At 38.4% G+C, this 18,465-nt stretch overlaps 1 protein-coding gene across 1 annotated transcript in view; it reads left to right on the top strand.

Annotated features, from left to right (window-relative positions):
* The window catches only part of MLIP (muscular LMNA interacting protein), a 113,429-nt gene extending 96,317 nt beyond the window's left edge, over window positions 1-17,112 (top strand). The window contains exons 12-14 of the mRNA XM_084262544.1: window positions 6,820-6,873; window positions 14,655-14,689; window positions 16,766-17,112. Coding sequence (XP_084118670.1) covers window positions 6,820-6,873; window positions 14,655-14,681 — 81 coding nt within the window. The 3' untranslated portion in view covers window positions 14,682-14,689; window positions 16,766-17,112. The remainder of the gene's footprint in view (window positions 1-6,819; window positions 6,874-14,654; window positions 14,690-16,765) is intronic.
* The last annotated feature ends 1,353 nt before the right edge of the window (window positions 17,113-18,465 follow it).

Genomic DNA, 18,465 nt, shown 5'->3' with positions numbered 1-18,465 from the left:
AAATGCAGTCTAAGTTTGTGCTTGGAATTTAAAGTATCTAAGGTCAAAGATCTGTTGCATGAGCAGCTTACTCAGAAAACAGGGTTTATTCAGTTATGCAGCTAATCTGGGAAGAAAATATGGGGGGGGAAGATCAACTCTGAAAATTAAATCCATTTCATTTCACTTCTCACTCTCATCTGGAAAGCAGTTAAATGTCTTTGGCTGCCGCAACGGAGAGAGACGGGACACAGCTTGATGCAAGCAAGAGTCGATTTATTGTAAAGAATCATTCCTTTTTATATGCTCTGCAGACAGCTGCTTTCTTTCAAACATACGGTGTTCGTGGGCTACATCTGATTGGTCAACGTTTTGCTGTCACAGCAGCATCTCTATCTTATCATGCTAACAGAACTTCTAAAACCTCGCCAGACAGCAGATACACCTTAACAATAGGGGACACTTTTTCCTGGAGCCTGTCCCAGCACGGGGCCGGCAACGATGCTTCCACCTTGTTTCGTTTCCCCGAGGTTCATGGCCTAACGGCTCCATCCCGTTATGTTAACCTGGCAGTGCTTGAGGCTTTGTTTCTCAAGCTGCATGCCACATTTGGCTGTGACCAGTCAGTGAGCAGTGAGCCCCATTCCTGAGACAAGGAAGCATTGTCTCTTCTAAGAGATGACTCGATTTCTGTGAAAGCCATGCTGAGGAAATTTTAAATGCTTGTGTGGTTGGAAAGTCTGAAAGATTTTTCTTTCCAATACAGATGAAAATTCAAAAACATTTAAATACTCCAGAAGTCAAAATGCATCTTCTGTCTTGTATTGACTAACTCAAAGCAGATAGTGATAATCCATGTGATTAGAACATATTTGTCTACTCTCTTGTCTTATTCCATGGGTGTGTAGGTTGTGATTCTCATTCCTCAAGGCTTCGTTATGGGTCTGGTAGCCTTGCTGGCCAACAGCTCCTGTAATCACCTGTAGTGAAATAAGCACCATGAGGAACTGCAGAGCTTGATTAGGACACAGCGGAAAACAAAGTCTCTTATCATGATTGCCACAAAGTGCACTGATGGTGATATACATCTTAATATTTTATGGAAGTGATCCAAAATGAAACATCCAGATCAGAAACCACAATATCCCAGGTACAGACAGGATTTGTTATGATTAAACATTTCATTATCATTTTCTAAGTGAATAGTGAGATTTTGCAAGAGACATCAAAATGTTTTGTAGAAAGCTTCATTTGTCTGTCACCAGTATTTTTCATTGAAAAAATAATTTTGGTGGAAAGTCCCTAGCCAGTTTTGTCATAGACTAACCCCACATGAAAAGGTGATCTTGGCCTGGGAAAAGGCAACAGAAGGAAAATCAATGCACTGCTGGACTCGCATGCATCTCCCTCCCTCCAGATCCACTTAGAGATAAACGATTCCTACTGTGAAGCCCTGTAACTCTTCCAGCCTCTGGTATTCAGATACAAATCTTTCAGTGTCATCCTACTCTGGTGCCCTGTGTCCTGTGAGAATCTGTCAGGGACCCATGTCTACATGCCAGATGTCCCTCTTGTGCGGGTACTTACCAGTATCTGGAGAGAGTTTTGAAATCTTCAGGTTAAAAATCATAGATTCACAGAATGTGTTAAATTGGAAAGGCCCTTTAAAGGACATCTAGTCCAGCCCCCCTGCAGTAAGCAGGGACACCTTTGACTAGATCAGATTGTTCAGATACAGGTATCACAGAATTACATGGTTGGAAAAGACCTTTAAGATCATCGAGTCCAACTGTTCCCGTCCTATGCTAAATCATATCCCTCAGTACCTCATCTACCTGTCTTTTAAACACATCCAGGGAAGGTGACTCAACCACCTCCCTGGGCAGCCTGTTCCAGGCCCTGACAACTCTTTCAGTGAAAATTTTTTTTCTAATATCTAATCTAAACCTGCCCTGGCACAGCTTCATGCCATTTCCCCTTGCCCCATCTCCTGTCACCTGGCTGAAGAGACCATCACCCACCTCTCTACAACCTCCCTTCAGGTAATTGTAGGCAGTCATAAGGTCTTCCCTCAGCCTCCTCTTCTCAAGGCATACCATTCCCAGCTCCCTCAGCTGCTTCTCATAAGATTTGCCCTCCAGCCCCTTCCCCAGCCTGGTTGCCCTTCTCTGCACTTGCTCAAGGACCTCAATGTCCTTCTTATGGTGAGGAGCCCAGAACTGGATCCAGTACTTGAGATGCGGTCTCACTAATACTGAATACAGGGGTATAGAGGTATATAATAATTAAAGGTACAGTAGTGTATAATAATTATTTGCAAATCAGTCAATATATTCTATTGCATATGTGGCTGAAGATGCATTAAAAATCCTGGTTGTGATCACCATTTCTACTTTACAGTTACTTTTATAGAGGGTTGAGAGGTACAAAAGTATTGGGTACTTAACTGAATCTTTGAAGTTGATTTTATATTGTATCATTTCAGAGACTATAATCTCATAGCTTCACTATGTATTTTCTCTCCCCTTAGTTTAAGTTAGTCCTTGCTCTGCTGCAGTAGGTGTTTTACTGTTTATGAGTACCCTAGATTTCATATTATTGTACTCAGAAAAAGTAGTTATCTATAAAATTGTTTTATAAAAAAGTTTTCTTATTACACATGTATAAATAAAAATTTTTAGTCTTTGAGCTATTAGTAGTTTTTCCTATTGTGAAGGAATGACTATTTTTCATAACTTACTAATGTTTTTTCAAAGTCAATTAAAGAATTAACATAGTAGTTTGAAAGAGTGTATATGTGAATGTTCTCTGGTTAGTGTAGTTGAAACATTCTTATTTCTTATGTACAATATCTCTCACTAGTTCCAAAGAGTTTTAAACCTGTGTCTCAATTAGTAAAGATTGCAGACCCTCTAGAGAGTGAGTTAGATTTATGAAAAAGGTCTTAGATGGAGAAACCTCAGAAAGCTTTATATTAGTTCAGAGGCATCTGTGATTCACAGTACAATAAAGATAAACTGACCTTTTAAAGGCAAATATGTCTTGCTGATTACTCTACAGAGCTAAATGAACAAAGGTCTAACTAAGATTTTATATAACCACCTCTTTTCTAAGCCTTGACTGAATCTGTAAGGGGTTATTTTGGCTAGGCATATGGTTTCCCTTTGAATGTACATGCTGTGAATACTTGTATGTCAGGATATTCTGCTCTCCTCAGTACAATCTTTGCAGCCACAAATGTAGATTTGTTTAGTTGCTCTTTCATCGTTCTTAGAAATAATAAAGAAAATGTCACATTACCAGAAAACTCAATGACATCTGGAAAAGTTAAGAATTATTAATTAACCTTGGAAGAGTAATGCAGAACTGGCAAAGGAAGCAAGAATAGCAATTATAAAAGCAATGTCATCTTCCACCATCAACAGATGCAATTATTTTACATTTGTAGAATAAAATAGGGCTTCTTTCCAGCTTCTTTGACCTGGATATAAAAGACAGCCAGTGACAGAGCTTGATGAGTTCTCACTAAGGCAACACACCCATAAAAAGTACATAGTCCAAGTTGCATTCACACTTCAGATCTTGTGGACATGAGCACATTCCTATATGACTCTGAGGGATGACAGTCACATAATATCTAGTAAAGAAGGTTTAATCCCACCTCACTCTGACTACTTTGTGTTCTGGTACTTTTGACTGTTACTCTGATGTTGATTGCTCCTCTTTGCATAGAGATGACCATATTCAGTGAGGAACTTTCCCCGTTCTTAGGACTGTAAATTGTACTATGACTCATGTACAAAACTGAGTTTAATCTGGTAGGCTATCTGCCCTGTTAGGTGTCCTCTGAACACCCTGGGCTGACCACCATGCAAAGAAGTCAACAAGGAGATGTCAATGCCCTCTTTTGGTACTTGTCCAGACAGTGAAAAACGTGATTACAGTGCTCATCTCACCTTGCAGAGGTTCAAAATTCTCAAGAAGTCCAGTCCTTAGCCCTGAGGCTGCAGAAAACAAGCGCACTGGGGCAGCAAGTTCTATCCTGCTTGTGGAACTGGCATGGCCTGCATTCAAGAACACGAAAGTCTTATTTGTAAGGAAAAATCAGGGACGTAAGAATAAAACTCTGTAGATTCTTGGTTAAACTGGGAGGACAGGCATGGGACCTTTTCCACAGCAAGGTTGACACATTTCAGATTACATTGACACTTGATGGAAATAACAGAGGGAACAGACCTCAAGCTCACGAGGATGAAGTCACCCAGGCCAAGGCATTCACATCCTTTGCAGGTGGCAGAGGCAGTGCTGTTCAATTCCAGGGAGGAAGCTAACACTATCTTTGAAGGGACCTGCAAGACTATGTGCTATTTCAGCAGAAAGGATGCAGAACTGGCTTAAAGTACTAAAGTACTACTTACAACTTGAAGTTCTTTATAACTGTAACCATATGTGTCTTCTCTAAGTCTAGACACCCATGTCATGACAAAATGAGGTCTCCAGACACCTGACTAGTAGAATATATAGACTCTTCTACGATAATATATGAGTCTGTATAACGTATAGACTATTCTATGGTGTTTTATGTCAGAGAAGCCTTGTAAAACCAGAGAACTGTATATTGTTCAGTTTTTCTCCAAGTCTTAAGCCTGTATTGTTTTTTCTCCCTATTATTAATCAGTACAGTCTTTGTTTGCCTCTCCCTTGCCTTCTTTCAATTAAGCCTCTCCAAAACAATCAATATTAAGAGTGTCTGTCCAGAAAATACAGATAATTTTCCCTCTCTATGGAGACTGCTATACATGTCAGCTTTTTAGTTTGAGAAAAGATGCTATCAAAATAAAGCAAGCAAATATATTTCTTAGACAAAAACAATCACTGTTTCTGTCAGGTCTAAGGAGGGAATTGAGATCTCATACTCAAAGAAGGTGGTAAGACAGAATCATGATTCAGAGAGGCATTTTGGGTTAACATGGTAGCCAATGAATATTAGCAAGAAAAGCCAGGATGAGGTAACGCCACAAAAGTGCATTTTTCATTGATTGGCTCTCTGCAATTTGAGAAAAAGAGCTGCTGCATTCTCTGATCGCTGCCTGATTAGGGAGCTTATTTTCTTGCAAGCAGTGGACAATTCTCAGAGAGTTTAGCCAGACATCAGAAAACAAACAAAATGATCAGTACTTTCCCCTTCTCTTTGTCATTGACCCTTCTTACTTTGCGTGGAATACAGAGAAGCCATATTCTGGGGGAGCAATAGATAACTCAACTCCAGGGTTTATTTCAATAAAATAACCTTGCCAAGATACCTCAGGTGTTCCTACAGTATTTTACCTGTGTATCACTAAGGATTGGCCACCCTTGGCGGCTGCAGGATGCTGGGTTTAGAAACAGGACTTTTGCCTCCCACACAGGCCATTGAACACCTCCTCTGTGTGTTGTGAACAGCTGTGCTGCAGCACCGGGGTGCTGTAAGGTCTGGGGGTTACCTCGGTGGCTGTGTGGGCTGAAATCAGAAGCCGGGTGTGTGGCAGAGAAAGGGATGTTGCTGCAATGAACATCTAGGCTCCTTACCGTTCCTTTCCCTTAAATTATCCCTTTGTCTAAATTTACCAAATAAACAGATAAATTTATTTCCTAAAGTCATTCACTTGCCTTTTCATTTTAGGGGGTGGGGGGAGGGGGGAAACAGTTCAAAGCTTCTGTAACTCCTCCTGTTGTTGCTAGAATTGATTCCTGCCTTCCTGAAAATGAGCCAGGGCAAATTTACAAGGGGACAGTGCAGTACATAGCAGGTTCATAACTTATTTCCAGAAAATCACAGTGTGTTCCACCTCAGTATCCTTTGTATGGAGGGACAGTTTAGTAGATCATTTTTGCTTCTCAAAAAGCAGAGTTTCAAAATTAATTTTCTTACCTCAAGAACAACATTTTTTTAAGCAACACATCATTTGTTGATTTTCTATTTGATCTAAATACCAAAACAATGCTTTTGATACATTGACAATAGTAGGTTACTTCCAACATTGCTTTTGTACAATTCTAGTGTATCCAAACCCCGACACTTTCATCAGCTTTTGCTCTAAAGACGGTGTCTCTGGTGACTTTATAGGTAAACCTCACAAGCTATGATCTTAACATTGCCTTTGTAAGATCTGGCTTGTCTATTTACCTGTATTAAAAATAAAATTTTATTAAAATTGGCATGGTTCTTTACTTGAGCCACATCCATGAAACTTCATTACTCTGACACAAGTCATATAATACTCAAAACACTGGAAAATGACCGAGATCTAAAACTACTTTCTGCACATGCTAATTATTGTGATACAGCACTTTTCAGTTAAATGTTTGTATGATTCATGTCTGGGAAATTTAAGATTAAGGAGAGCAATTTTGGAGGAGATTTAAGAAGACAGATATTCAAAGTGACAGAAATACTGTTGCAGTTTTCAATAGCTTTATGTGCATTATCTCATACTAAATGTATTAGAAGGCAGGTGCCCTTGCTGTGATTCTTACTTGAGATGGCTTTTTCAAATGGAAAATGATTTATCCCTTCCTGACATTTTTAATTATGGGAATATGGTACAATGGAAAACAGGGCATACCTTGAAACAGATTTTCATACAGACAAGGAGAAGTAAGAGACCCTGTTTAACAGGGAGCAGGTTGAACAAAAAAGGGATCTCCTTGCTTTGCTATCCTTTGTATGACTGAGGGTATTGGCTTTCATTAGTAAACTTTAGTGGTATTTTTTTATAGAAATTGAACTGATAATGGATTTCTTTTTTTTCTGCTTTTAACTTCATGCTCTCTCCAACCTGTGACATCTTGGCTCGGCAGCCCAGTCATCCCATAGTGCCTATTCCAGAAAATGAAACACTCAGCTCTAAGGAGGTAATCAGTTGACATCTAATGGGTTTAAGCATTTGCATGCTAGCTTTATCTTTTATTTATGTAGCTCATATACAGTTGATGAGCAAAAATGTGCTTTTGTCCAGTGTACAGGCTAGATAACAATTAATTGCTTTTAATGATCAATGAAGAAAAAAAAAGTTGTTTTGCAGACTGTGTTGTTTATGTGAATTTGAAGTGACACTAACATTTGTACTTCTGGTGCTGTTGGGATGTTAGCAAGCAGCATTTGTTAAATTATGCAGTTTGCCCCATTTAAATCACACATCCCACAATTTTCAGCTACTCATATAGCTTCTGTTTTCAATACCAGATACAACTACCAACAGCCTTTAGGATAATTAGTTACTAAGAATTTTGTAAAGGACTGTCAAGAAAACATAAACCAACACATAGTGCAAATTTGCTCAGCATCAAAATTCAGTGCCAGCTTTATTTGACTTCGAAGAAGGACACAAATCTTCTTGAAGTCTAAATTCAGTGGCCCTACTACTTCTACATATCTAAACTCTAGGACCATGGTGGTTACCACTCTAATTCATTCAGTGAGAGCTGAAGCGATCTGCTACACATCATTAATTTTCTCTTGAGACAGAGCAGATAAAAATTAAAAAGGTTCTGCTGGCACAGCCAAGTACTTTTTCCAATAAGGTCATGAACGTGAAGCTGAATTATAGCTGCGATGTTGAAATAAACACAAGTAATTTAATTAACTATCATAGTCTTTACTGTAGACTTTGAAATGTAATACAATGTCTTTAATTAAAGGACATTTTCAATATTATTTTAGAAATAAGGAGGCATAACTTACTACCAATGACAGCAGTATGAGGACATTTATTACACAAGAGTAAATTTTTTTTACTACCGAGACCTCTTTCAGTTACCAGGCACATGCTCTTAATTGTTTCACAAGCTTTTCATGAGTTTAACAATATAGATAGGAATGATAATTACATTTTTGTAACAGTTTATTTTTAATTTATTATTTTAAAATTAGATTCCAGTCTTGCTAAAGGCATCAAAATATATTTATATTTATATTTATAAATAAATGAAGTGGATGTTTGCAATGATTGCTTCCAAATGACTAACTTTCTTGTTTTGAAAAATATTAAGGGAGTTTTGAGGTCAAGCCCTTCACATGCTGGAAGCAGAATTCATACCTGAATTCTGAATTTGTTGTCAACCTGTCTATATATCCTCACAGTTTATCTCAGTTTCCATTGAAAACAAAATGAAAGAAAGAAAGGAAAAAGAAAATGGTAGACATCTCACTTGTTGGGTGGATCAACAGACTGCTGTTCTGCACAGGGAGAATATGAGATGTGAATGTAACCTTTTATTCTCATGGGTATCCCTGGCCTCTCTGTACAGAGGGTCAGGGACTTAGAACTACTTCATGTGTCTTTTTGTTTGAATCTCCATCAATGCATTCCAGCCTCCTCCCTTTTTCCTCACCTTAGACCTCTCTGCTTGTTTCCACACCATCAATTCCCTTTCCTCTGCATCCCAGGAGCCACTTCTTGGTTCTATTGAAAGCAGTTGTTATGGTTTCTGCTCTGGATCTATCCAAAGGAAGACCCAAGATACCTTCACACAATGAAGTTAGACAACAAATATCCTGGTTGAGCTTCTCAGGCTGGGTTGTTTGTTTTTTTTTTTTTTTCCTCCCATCTAATCTGTATAGTTTCTGAAATAATTTTGAAGTAAAGGTATTTCATTAGACAGTGGTGAGAGGGACTGAAGAGTTGGGGGATAATTTTGTTGTTAAGATGAAACAGATTTGCACTATGTAGGCATTCTAAAATGTGCATACATATACATACACACATATATATATATATATGTTTATTTGCATAAGTATATGTATGTGTGTGTGTCTATATATATATATGCAGCTGATTTACCTGAATTCGAAAATAAGATAGAGGAAAGAAAACAGCTTGATGCTCACCTCTGATCCTTCTTTACACATTGAGGGAGAGCTTTATAGATCTGATGCAAAGATAGATCTTTTCAAAGAGAACTCTTATAAGAAAAAAGACACATAATTTAACTGACACATTAAGTTCGGAAAGTGAAGCATCTTGTACTGAAACAGTGAAGCCAGACTACTGCGACTGACATATTCTTGAAAACATGAGGATGTAGCATATTCCAAATTGACCATGACAACAAAAGTGAAAAATGCCTTTGGTTAGAGGCCAACTTGGTCTGTTCCAAGTATATGAAGTATATAGTACTGCCTTCTAAAAGTTTTGTTGTTTTTTAAACAAGCACTTTGAACAGAATTTCTGTCAATTAGTGTATTAAAAAGCTTATATGTACTCCAACAGTTGGAACATTTGTACCATTTGTACCATGACCTGTAGAATATTTATCTGGGCTATTATCAATACTCTTTTATTTCCTTTCATTTACATATTATTGGATGGCAATCATTCACCACTTACAGTAAGGTTAATTGGAGGCAAATAGTTAGCTTTAAGTGTCAGATGTCATTTGGTACAGCTGAGCAAGTTAAGAATTTGTGCTGGTTCCCCAGGGGCACATAGTTACTGCGTATTTTGTAACTGACTCTCACTATACAAGTGGACTCCAGTGTTCATGTAGATAGAGCAGGAACAATTATGGCAGGCTCACCATAAGCTGATCAGGAAATGATCAAGATGGTGATGTCTCTCTTACCAAGAAATGACGTATTTTCTGTTTTCTCTACTACAAATCAAATAAAGTCTTCTCCAATTTACTTTTCAAAGTACTTGTACAGGGTATGATTCTTTTTTCTCCAGTTGTTGATCATATTTTTAGCAGGACAACATGTTGGCCAAATTGAGACTGAGCAATGTCTTTCCATATTTAAGGGGGGACAAAAAAGACACAAATACATCTACAGATGACCCCCTTTTCTCATCCCCAGTCAAGATGGGCTGAACATAGATCTCATTTCCCTTGAGATCTATTGAGGGAGATGGAAGTATACACCACTGATACCCAAAAGGAAATCAACATTTATGCTATCTTGTAGACATAGAGAAGAGCATCATAGAGCCAGGAACAGCTCAAAACATTTGGGACACTCCTCTTAGCTTCTCCAGAGTAGTGGTTTTTGAGATCTGTTGGTTTTGAACTTTCTGTGGAGAACCCCCAAATTTTCACCATTTTCCCTTTCATGTGGTTCTTTCTTCAAAATTATGTGTTACGATGCTTTCTATTTTCAGTACAGTGAAAAAACCAAGATAGGCCTTGATTGATGATTTTTGAAATCAGAACATCTTTCAGGCACCTGTATTGTTCTGTCTTATTTAGGAACCTATCTTGTCTCTAGGAACTGTTTGTACTGAGTTTACACTTTATGAGTTTATATAACCCACTATTCTTCATCTAATTTAAAAAGTCCTTTTTATCAGTGAAGTCTTGTTTGGATGCTGAGCTGATTAGGAAATATTTTGTCAAGTTATAAGGCCAACATTATTCTTACTGCTGTCTGTGCTATACTCTCTGCCCTCATCGAAATGCTCTTCTTTATCTAAAATTATGTGTAGGCTCATACTTCTTCTCTCACAACGTTCCTCGCTCAGAACTAAAAACAGAGTGAGAGAAAATCAGTGTGATTTATGCTTTTCCAAAAAGAATGGATGGGCAGATGCTCTGTGAATTGTAAGCACCTCCTTGACCTTTAGGAAGGAGGGAGAGTGGGGAAGACAGGAAGGTGCTGATAGTTTCTACTTAGTAATTTGTATTGTTTTGCTTAAAGCAAACTGTTCACTGGGAAGGAAAAAAAATGAGTTACTTTTCTATTCAAAAGAACAACATTTTATTCTTCATGTAACTTTAGCTTCATTCTGTAACAGCATGAATCAAATCAGATCCGACACTTCCCTGTGAAGGCAGGAAAGCAAATAAAGGACATTTTCCTCCTTGCAAAATTCTTCCCTACAACCAGTTGCTTTTTTGTTGAAGGATACTCCTTTAAAACCTAACCAAGAGATATAATAGTAATTTCTCACACTTACTGTCTTTCAAGTGAATCTAGTGTTTGCCTGGGTTTTGATGTGTGAATGATGTTACAATCATTCTCAGAATTGCACTGAGTCAGAGTCTTCAGAAAGAATGAGGCGTAGGTACCTGTAAAGTCACAAAAGGACATTGCATGCAGGTGCTAAAAGTATGTACTCATTAAGCTCATTCATATATGACTTGCAAATTCCCAGGTCTATTATACAATTCCTCTAGTTCCATACAGTCTTTTGCTGCACCATTATTCTGTCTTATCTGTTTGTTATTTCTAAAAGATCTGAAATAATTGAGATATCAATAGCACCTGTAAGACCAACATTCTTAAAAAGACTTCATGAGAAGCAGCTAATTCCATTGGCTTCAGTCGTGGCAGAATTTCACTGACTGTATTTTGTGTAAATTTATGCCCTCCTCCACTTAAAACAACTTTAATAGCCTAAGTTCTTGAAATTGAAAATTCTATGAAAATGTCAATGAGGTCCAAAGTTCTGTTATACATTGCTTTTAATCTTTATTTACTTAAGGAGTGTTCCTGGTCAGAAGTCAACATTAGTCTTAATCATTGATAGATTCTCCATATAAGAAGAAAATGCTCCTATTTTATGGGAGTCCTTATGTAGGGTGTTTATGTTAGACCAAAGCCCCAGCAAAAATGGCATTCTAAGAGCAATGTTTCCCCAGTTAAAAATCCTGTTATTGCACCGTGGATTTACAAAGAAAACCCTAGAGTTTCAAAATCCTCCCCTAAAGTTGCTTGGTGTCATAATCACTATAAATCAGGGATGGACGAGGGTGGGCTGTGCCCATAGCAGAGGGCTGCCCTTCTCTGTCTGTGGTGAGAAGCTAGGAGGGCAGGTCCAGTATGCTGTCTTCTCCAGCTTATCCTGACAGCTGGAGGGAGGCTGCTGGGGTGGTTATATATTCTATTAGGAGCCAGCTCTCGCCTACCGTTCAATGCCTTTTGAACCAGTAAAGAATACAAGTCAACTGCATTGGAAGATGCTCCTATTCAAATGTCAATTCCTTTGTTCAAGTACCTTCTCCTTCCATTTGGTGCTGAGGCAGGTCCTTCCCTCCATACAGACAGACTGGTGCAAAAGACTGTGTTGCTTCTTGTGCTTTCCTTGGAGACTTAAACACAGGCTCTCTGTTGGTCACATCACGGATGCATTATTTGCTTTTTACTTTCAATCTTGCATAAAATTACAGCCCTGTCCTCCAGACAGTGGAGAGCTGGTATATGCTGGTGTGGCAGAGCATTGCTGCTGGCTACATAGTGAGCCAGGCTGCAGAGCATCCATGTGTCACACTGTGACACAGTCAGCATCTCTCCTGCTCCTGCACCTGGGATGCGTATCAGGGTGGTCATTGCAGCCCTGCTGATTTGCAGAGTTATGAATTATCTAATGAAGTAGGGGGCATTAGGCAATTCATAAAAAATGCTGCACAGACAGACTAAGCACAGAGATTAAGGCAGCAAGTAATAAGGCAAAGTGCAACAGCAATACATATTAATAAAGGCTGTCGGGCTATGCAAATTAGCAAATCCTTTGATGTCACTTGCCTCTAAAATTAGAACTGTTCTGACTTGACCTGTTATCTTCCAAAATATTTTGGCATAAAACGAACAGTACTTCTCTGAAGCGATAATCTTACTGCTCTCAGTTTATTTTGACCAAGTCAAGGACTGCAGCCCTAGGCTCTCTCCATAACATTGTTAACAGCTCATTTAAGTTAAAACTTAATGACCCTGAAAATGAGCTTTAAAAGTAGGAATAGCCTCTACTTATGCTAAAGGAAAAAGAATTTCAGGTGTTAGCTGTGACAAATTCTTTAACCTCCTGAATACATGGGCCACTAAAAAAGAACAGTAAACTGGAGTCTTCTGGTATTTATAAATATAAACGTAGATCCAAACAATAAGCATTTGTAAATTGTCAAATAAAACCTTTAAATAAAAGCAGACATACTTTTGATTCACTTTATATATTAACATTGCTTTAAACTTTATATGTACAATAGGAAATTTATACCTTAAAAATGTATTTGGGCCAGGTCCAGTGATCTCTCTTTGGATGAAATAAAAGTTTTTATTTATGGCCTACTGACATCAGAGGGCATATTAGATCACCATGCATTAACAATGAAAAAAGCATTTTATGCATTTATAGGATATGATTTCTAATGTGATCACTGTAAAAAGAATTACTGTAAATGTATTGCTTATATGGTAAATTTCTATTAAAAAGTCTGAAAGGGTATTAATATAAATGTGATACAGTAAAAGTACAAATTGTCAGAGTGTCATTTAAACTGCCATTTTAATCTAATTCTGCTTGGCTCTAAGAAAGAGCTGTTGCATTTGGTCCCCTTTAAATGATGGCAGGAGTACTATGTAATAGTTTTGTGGAGAAGAGCTTGCCCTGAGTAGGTAGTCAGAACAGAGTTGTAGTTTGAAGGTGGGTTTTTTATTGTTCAATACTTAAGTTATACGTAAGTAATTAAAATCAGAGAAACAGACAAGTGTTTGACCACTCTTGGGTTAAAAAATATTTCCTGTAATGGCCAGTTAAAACTTCTGCACTCGTTGCCCTCCTTCCTTTCACCACGCAAAACTGAATTGTTTATAAACCCCACTTAAACAGCTGGGGAGGGAATACAGATGCCCCTTATCCTACCTTTCAGGTTAACCAAGCCCTGTAGCCTCCCCACATAGGTCATGAGTTTTTCACAGAAATCAAGGGGTCCTTGCAGCCATCCTGATGGTTCTCCATTGGAGTTTTTGTTTAGTTGGTTGGTTTTCATTTGTTTGACAACTCTTTTCTGTTGGAAGTTCTCAAAAATGGAAACTGTGTTCCAGATGCAGACTCACTTGTGCCCAGCAGAGGGGAATAACAACTTGACTCAACCTTCTGGCTATGCTCTAATTAATGCAACTGTATGAGGTCATCCTTCCTCACAACAAGGGTGCACAAGATTCAGTTTGGTGTCAACCAGACCTCAGTTCCTTCTCTGCAGAGCTGTTACCCAGCCAGTCAGTCACTGGCCTGTACTGTCGCATGGGGTTGTTCACTTCCCCTGCTACTCCTGTCCCCGGCCAGATGCAGGTTTTTGTATTTGCCTTTGTTCACAAAGCTCCTGTCAGCCCGTTCCTCCAGTCTGGCAAAGTCCTGCAGAACAGGACCCATACTCTCAGCATATCAATCGCTCCCTCCTCTCCAAGTTAGTAGCATCCACAGACTTCCTGGGCATGCAGGCTCTCCTACCACCCACGTCCCCAGTGGAAACATCACCCTAGCATCCTCTGAAATGTCACCTGGAACAGAACTTTACACTGTTGGTCACTATCTTTTGAGGCCAGTGGTCCGGATGGCTGTTCAATCCTGTCTGTAGTCCACCCCACTCCTCAGTTTAAACACCGGGTTACTGTAGGAGATTGTGTTGAAAGCCTTGCTAAGGTGGAGGAAAACAACATACATGCCGTGTGAATCGAAGGTTGGCCACAAGCTCTGTCCACCCAGCATGTGATCCAAAAAAGAAGTGGAAACCCAACATGTGTCTGAAATATCCTCCTGTAAGTATACTTACAAATTAAGAGTGCTAGGAAACTAATGTTTTTAAAAGACAAAGTGCTGTATGAAGTTATCTACCAGTCTGCAGAATTGTGCCTGCTTAACATACTGCAGGTTTTATTCTCCTCTACAATTTGTTTTCACCTTTCAATTCCCTTTTCTCTACAGGTTGCCAATGAAAGAGGTTCTGTTTAGCTATGATGGTGAGTATCACTATTTTTCTGACTTGATTAGTCACACTTTGAATATGTAACTACTTCTTTAGTGTCACTTCAGCAATTGTTATGGTTTTGTTTAGGATGCTTTAGCTATACAATTTAGTGTTTGGATAATAAGCTGGCTATGTTTTATGATGTTTGGTGAATTATTTACTATTATTAATTTACTATTAATAATAACCAGTGCAAAATAATTCCACTTCTTAGAATTACAGAAAAAAGTAATAATTGAATTAATTTTAAGTGGGATGCAATCAAACAGTTGGAAGAACTTGAGGTATGGTCTGAAATCAGACTGTGAAGTAATGTCTTTGAAATAATATGAATATTATTTTATGTTGGAGTGAATAACCACATCGTGCCATTAAAATGAATAGTTTTCTAGAGTTAAAAAGTACTGTATTGCAAATAATGTGCTATGCTTGAGAGCAGATGTAATGTAGTGCTTAACAAGGGAGGTCAGCAAAGAGGTGATATAGAAAAAGCTAGAAAATTCAATGCCTTTTTTTTGTTTCAGTTGGGTTGATTATGACTTAAAGTTTATTTCACTTATTAAGAGTTTGAGAGTAGGATCATGGAGAGAAAAGGAAAAGAACACCTGAAGGAATGCTGAGGTAAATCGGAGTATTCAGGAGGGCACAGTCTAATGAATCTTACACTTAAAACACTTAATCAAAGCAGTTCCTCAAACACTAGTGATTAGCGAGGATGAGTAAGTTTCCAGAAAACTGGAGAAAGGGAAACACAATGTCATATCTAACAAAGGAGGAAAGGAAAATTACAGAAAAAAATTCAGCCCCAATAGAATTTCCAAGACACTGGAACAAAGTATTAAACAACCCATTTGTAGGCATCTAGAGAACAGTAAGGAGATAAGAGGACTTGCACAGGGACACGTCAGACACAAATCCTATCAAGTTGAACTCATTTCCTTCTTTGACAGCAAAACAGGTATAGGGGATGTGTTTGATATAGCGTATCTCCGACTCAGTCCCCCATGACATTCATAAGCAAGCAAAGCAGACATGGACTAAATTAAATTCACATAAGGTAGATGCACAACGGATTAGAAAGCTGGACTCTGAGAACAATCATTTGCTGCCAAAATGGGAGAACATCTCTCACAGGCTTCCACAATGCTGTCTTTTAGTTCTACCACTATAAAACCTTGCCATTAATTACTTGTTCAATCACAGGGACAATAAGTTTACCAAATTTACAGATAATGCCCATTTGGGAGGACTTGTAAGCAACTTGGAAGGCAGGATTAGAATTCAGAAAATGTCACTTACATTAGAGGAATGGCTTGAAATCAATATGATAAAATTGATTGCAGACAAATACAAAGTAATATGAAAAGCACAACGGAAAAGGAATGACAATGATACTGCAGAATAGAACCTGAGGATTACAGGGGACCAAAAACTGAATGAGTTGAAGAGCTGATGCTCTTATGAAAAATGTCATTCCAGGGAAAAGTTGAAGGGAGTGCTTATGACATGATGGAGGTAATTACTCATCTCTGATCATTATTAATGAAGAATCAGTTTCATGGGATGTGGGAAACAAACAGGAGATTTAGAAAAGACATAAAGATTTCAGTGTCTTCACACAGAAGAAATAAGGACAGAGCACAGTAGTTTATATCTTTTCATAATAGACTGTTATGAAGGGATATTAATAACTTCTCCATCCTTCTTGAGAGGAGGAGAAAAAGAAAAGGGCCTAAATTTCAGGGATACATATTTAGTTCAGAATTTGTTTACTTGCAGCTATGTGGAAATTTAAGTGCTAAACCAGTTTACCACAGGCTGCTGCAAAGACAGGCCAGCATCTTGCAAGGTGGGTTTGATCTGCCAGCAGTCATCTTCCACAGCTATAGCACAAATGAGGAGGTCAAATATATCTTCAGGGTCTTTTTCTGTGAAACTGTGGGTTGCATTTGTTAGCCCGATCATCAGATTGTACAAATTATAAAAACTGAGGTCAGTGACTGTTATACAGTTTATTAAGCTGTATTTTTGACAACTCGCATCCATGTGAAAACTCTTTCTTTTGCAGCCCTGAATTAGGATCACAAGATAAAACCATAGAGTATTTTGAGGCCTGTTTCTATACTGAGAAGGAATCCACAGCACAAATGTTATTTAAAGCAACATTTAAAAGGAAAAAAAAAGCACCAAAAATGCTTCCAGAATGCTAATTGCAAGGCAGTAATAATCAAATATTCTTTCAAGAGATAATCTTATATACTAGCGTTATTAACCCCAGAGATACACTATAATGTGCCATATTGAATTATAATTTTTGAAATGCTTGCTGGTTTAAAAGATTTCCAATAAAACACATCATACTTTCTTTAGAAATAATATAAATGTTGAAATTAAATAAAGCTGTATTTTTGTTGCAAAGTGTTTGTTGTGATTCTTGTTTTTACTCCTGTCAATCTAGTTCCATGCATTTCAAATAGCTGAGAACAAATGCCAATCATCAGGAAAGGAATTCTCCCACACTCTTTACCTTGGTCACATTTTGCCATCACACAGGCACTTATGTTTTGTGAAATGCTCAAGGAATTATTCATGTTTGTGTCTGCATGCACAGTAATCAGCATGCACAGTGATTCTTCCCTGCTGTGTGATATTCACAGAATCACAGAATGTTTGGCTTGAAAGGGACCTTGAAAGATCATCTAGTCCAACTCCCTGCCAGAGTAGCTTCACCTAGACTAAATCACACAGAACAGTGTCCAGGCAGGTTTTGAATGTCTCCAGAGAAGGAGACTCCACAACCTCTCTGGGCAGCCTGTCCCAGTGCTCTGTCACACTCACAGTGAAAAAGCTTTTCCTTATGTTCACATGGAACCTCCTATGTTCCAGCTTGCACCCGTTGCCCCTTGTCCTATCATTGGAAATCACTAAGAAGAGCCTGGCTACGTGCTTCTGACACTCACCTTTCACATAGTACATATTCATGGCCCTTTTGGCCAGGGAGTGTCCCTGGCAGCCTGTGGGTGCAGGCGGAATTGCCAGCTGCACTCCTGGAACACGTGGAAGAATCATCACTTTCCTCTTCAGTTTGTGCTGCTGGTTTTGTCAACCTTGTGCCACTCCCAGACATTCTTGCCCTAACTTGGGTCTTAAAAAATTTGCTTCCAAAATGCATTATGAAAGACTAAAGATGCTGATTGTCTATGCTTGTGTGAGTCAACTGCCTTCTCCCTGATCCCTTGATCCTTTGAACAACAATTCACCCCGCAAGTATGAGTATGTTCAGGACCTTTGTGTTGCAGCCCTGTCCTGGTGTGCAGGAATGTTTTACCTCCTGACACACTGCTATTTCTTGTGGTAACAATTTTAATACAAACCGCTGCTGCTTTCATTAAAATTAATGCAATGAACTAATTTATAAAACCTTATCATAGGTTAAAACATTAAAATTAAAAGCAGTTTAAATGGAATAGTCTGTAGGCTATTCAGCCTCTTGCGCTATAGGACTGTGTGTAATTTCCATCCAGACTGTTGAACTCTGGAACTGTGAAAACAAAGAGAAGTTCCACCAGCAGTGAGTCTCTCTAGATAGGTGAAATATAGAGTTTTCTCATGATACAGGAGTACACACATCCTTTAGAATGTCATGAACAGATTAATAGATACATAAGGTTTGTTTTTGTATTAGTTCCTTTTTATTATGGCAAAATAACAGAAGTTAAGTGTGTAAATCTTGTGGACAGCATACTCATTAACCAGATGGTGGGAAAA

Source organism: Gallinula chloropus (assembly GCF_964237585.1).
Source record: "Gallinula chloropus genome assembly, chromosome: 3".
Classification (NCBI taxonomy): Eukaryota; Metazoa; Chordata; class Aves; order Gruiformes; family Rallidae; genus Gallinula; species Gallinula chloropus.
This window is presented reverse-complemented; position numbering and strand designations above follow the sequence as displayed.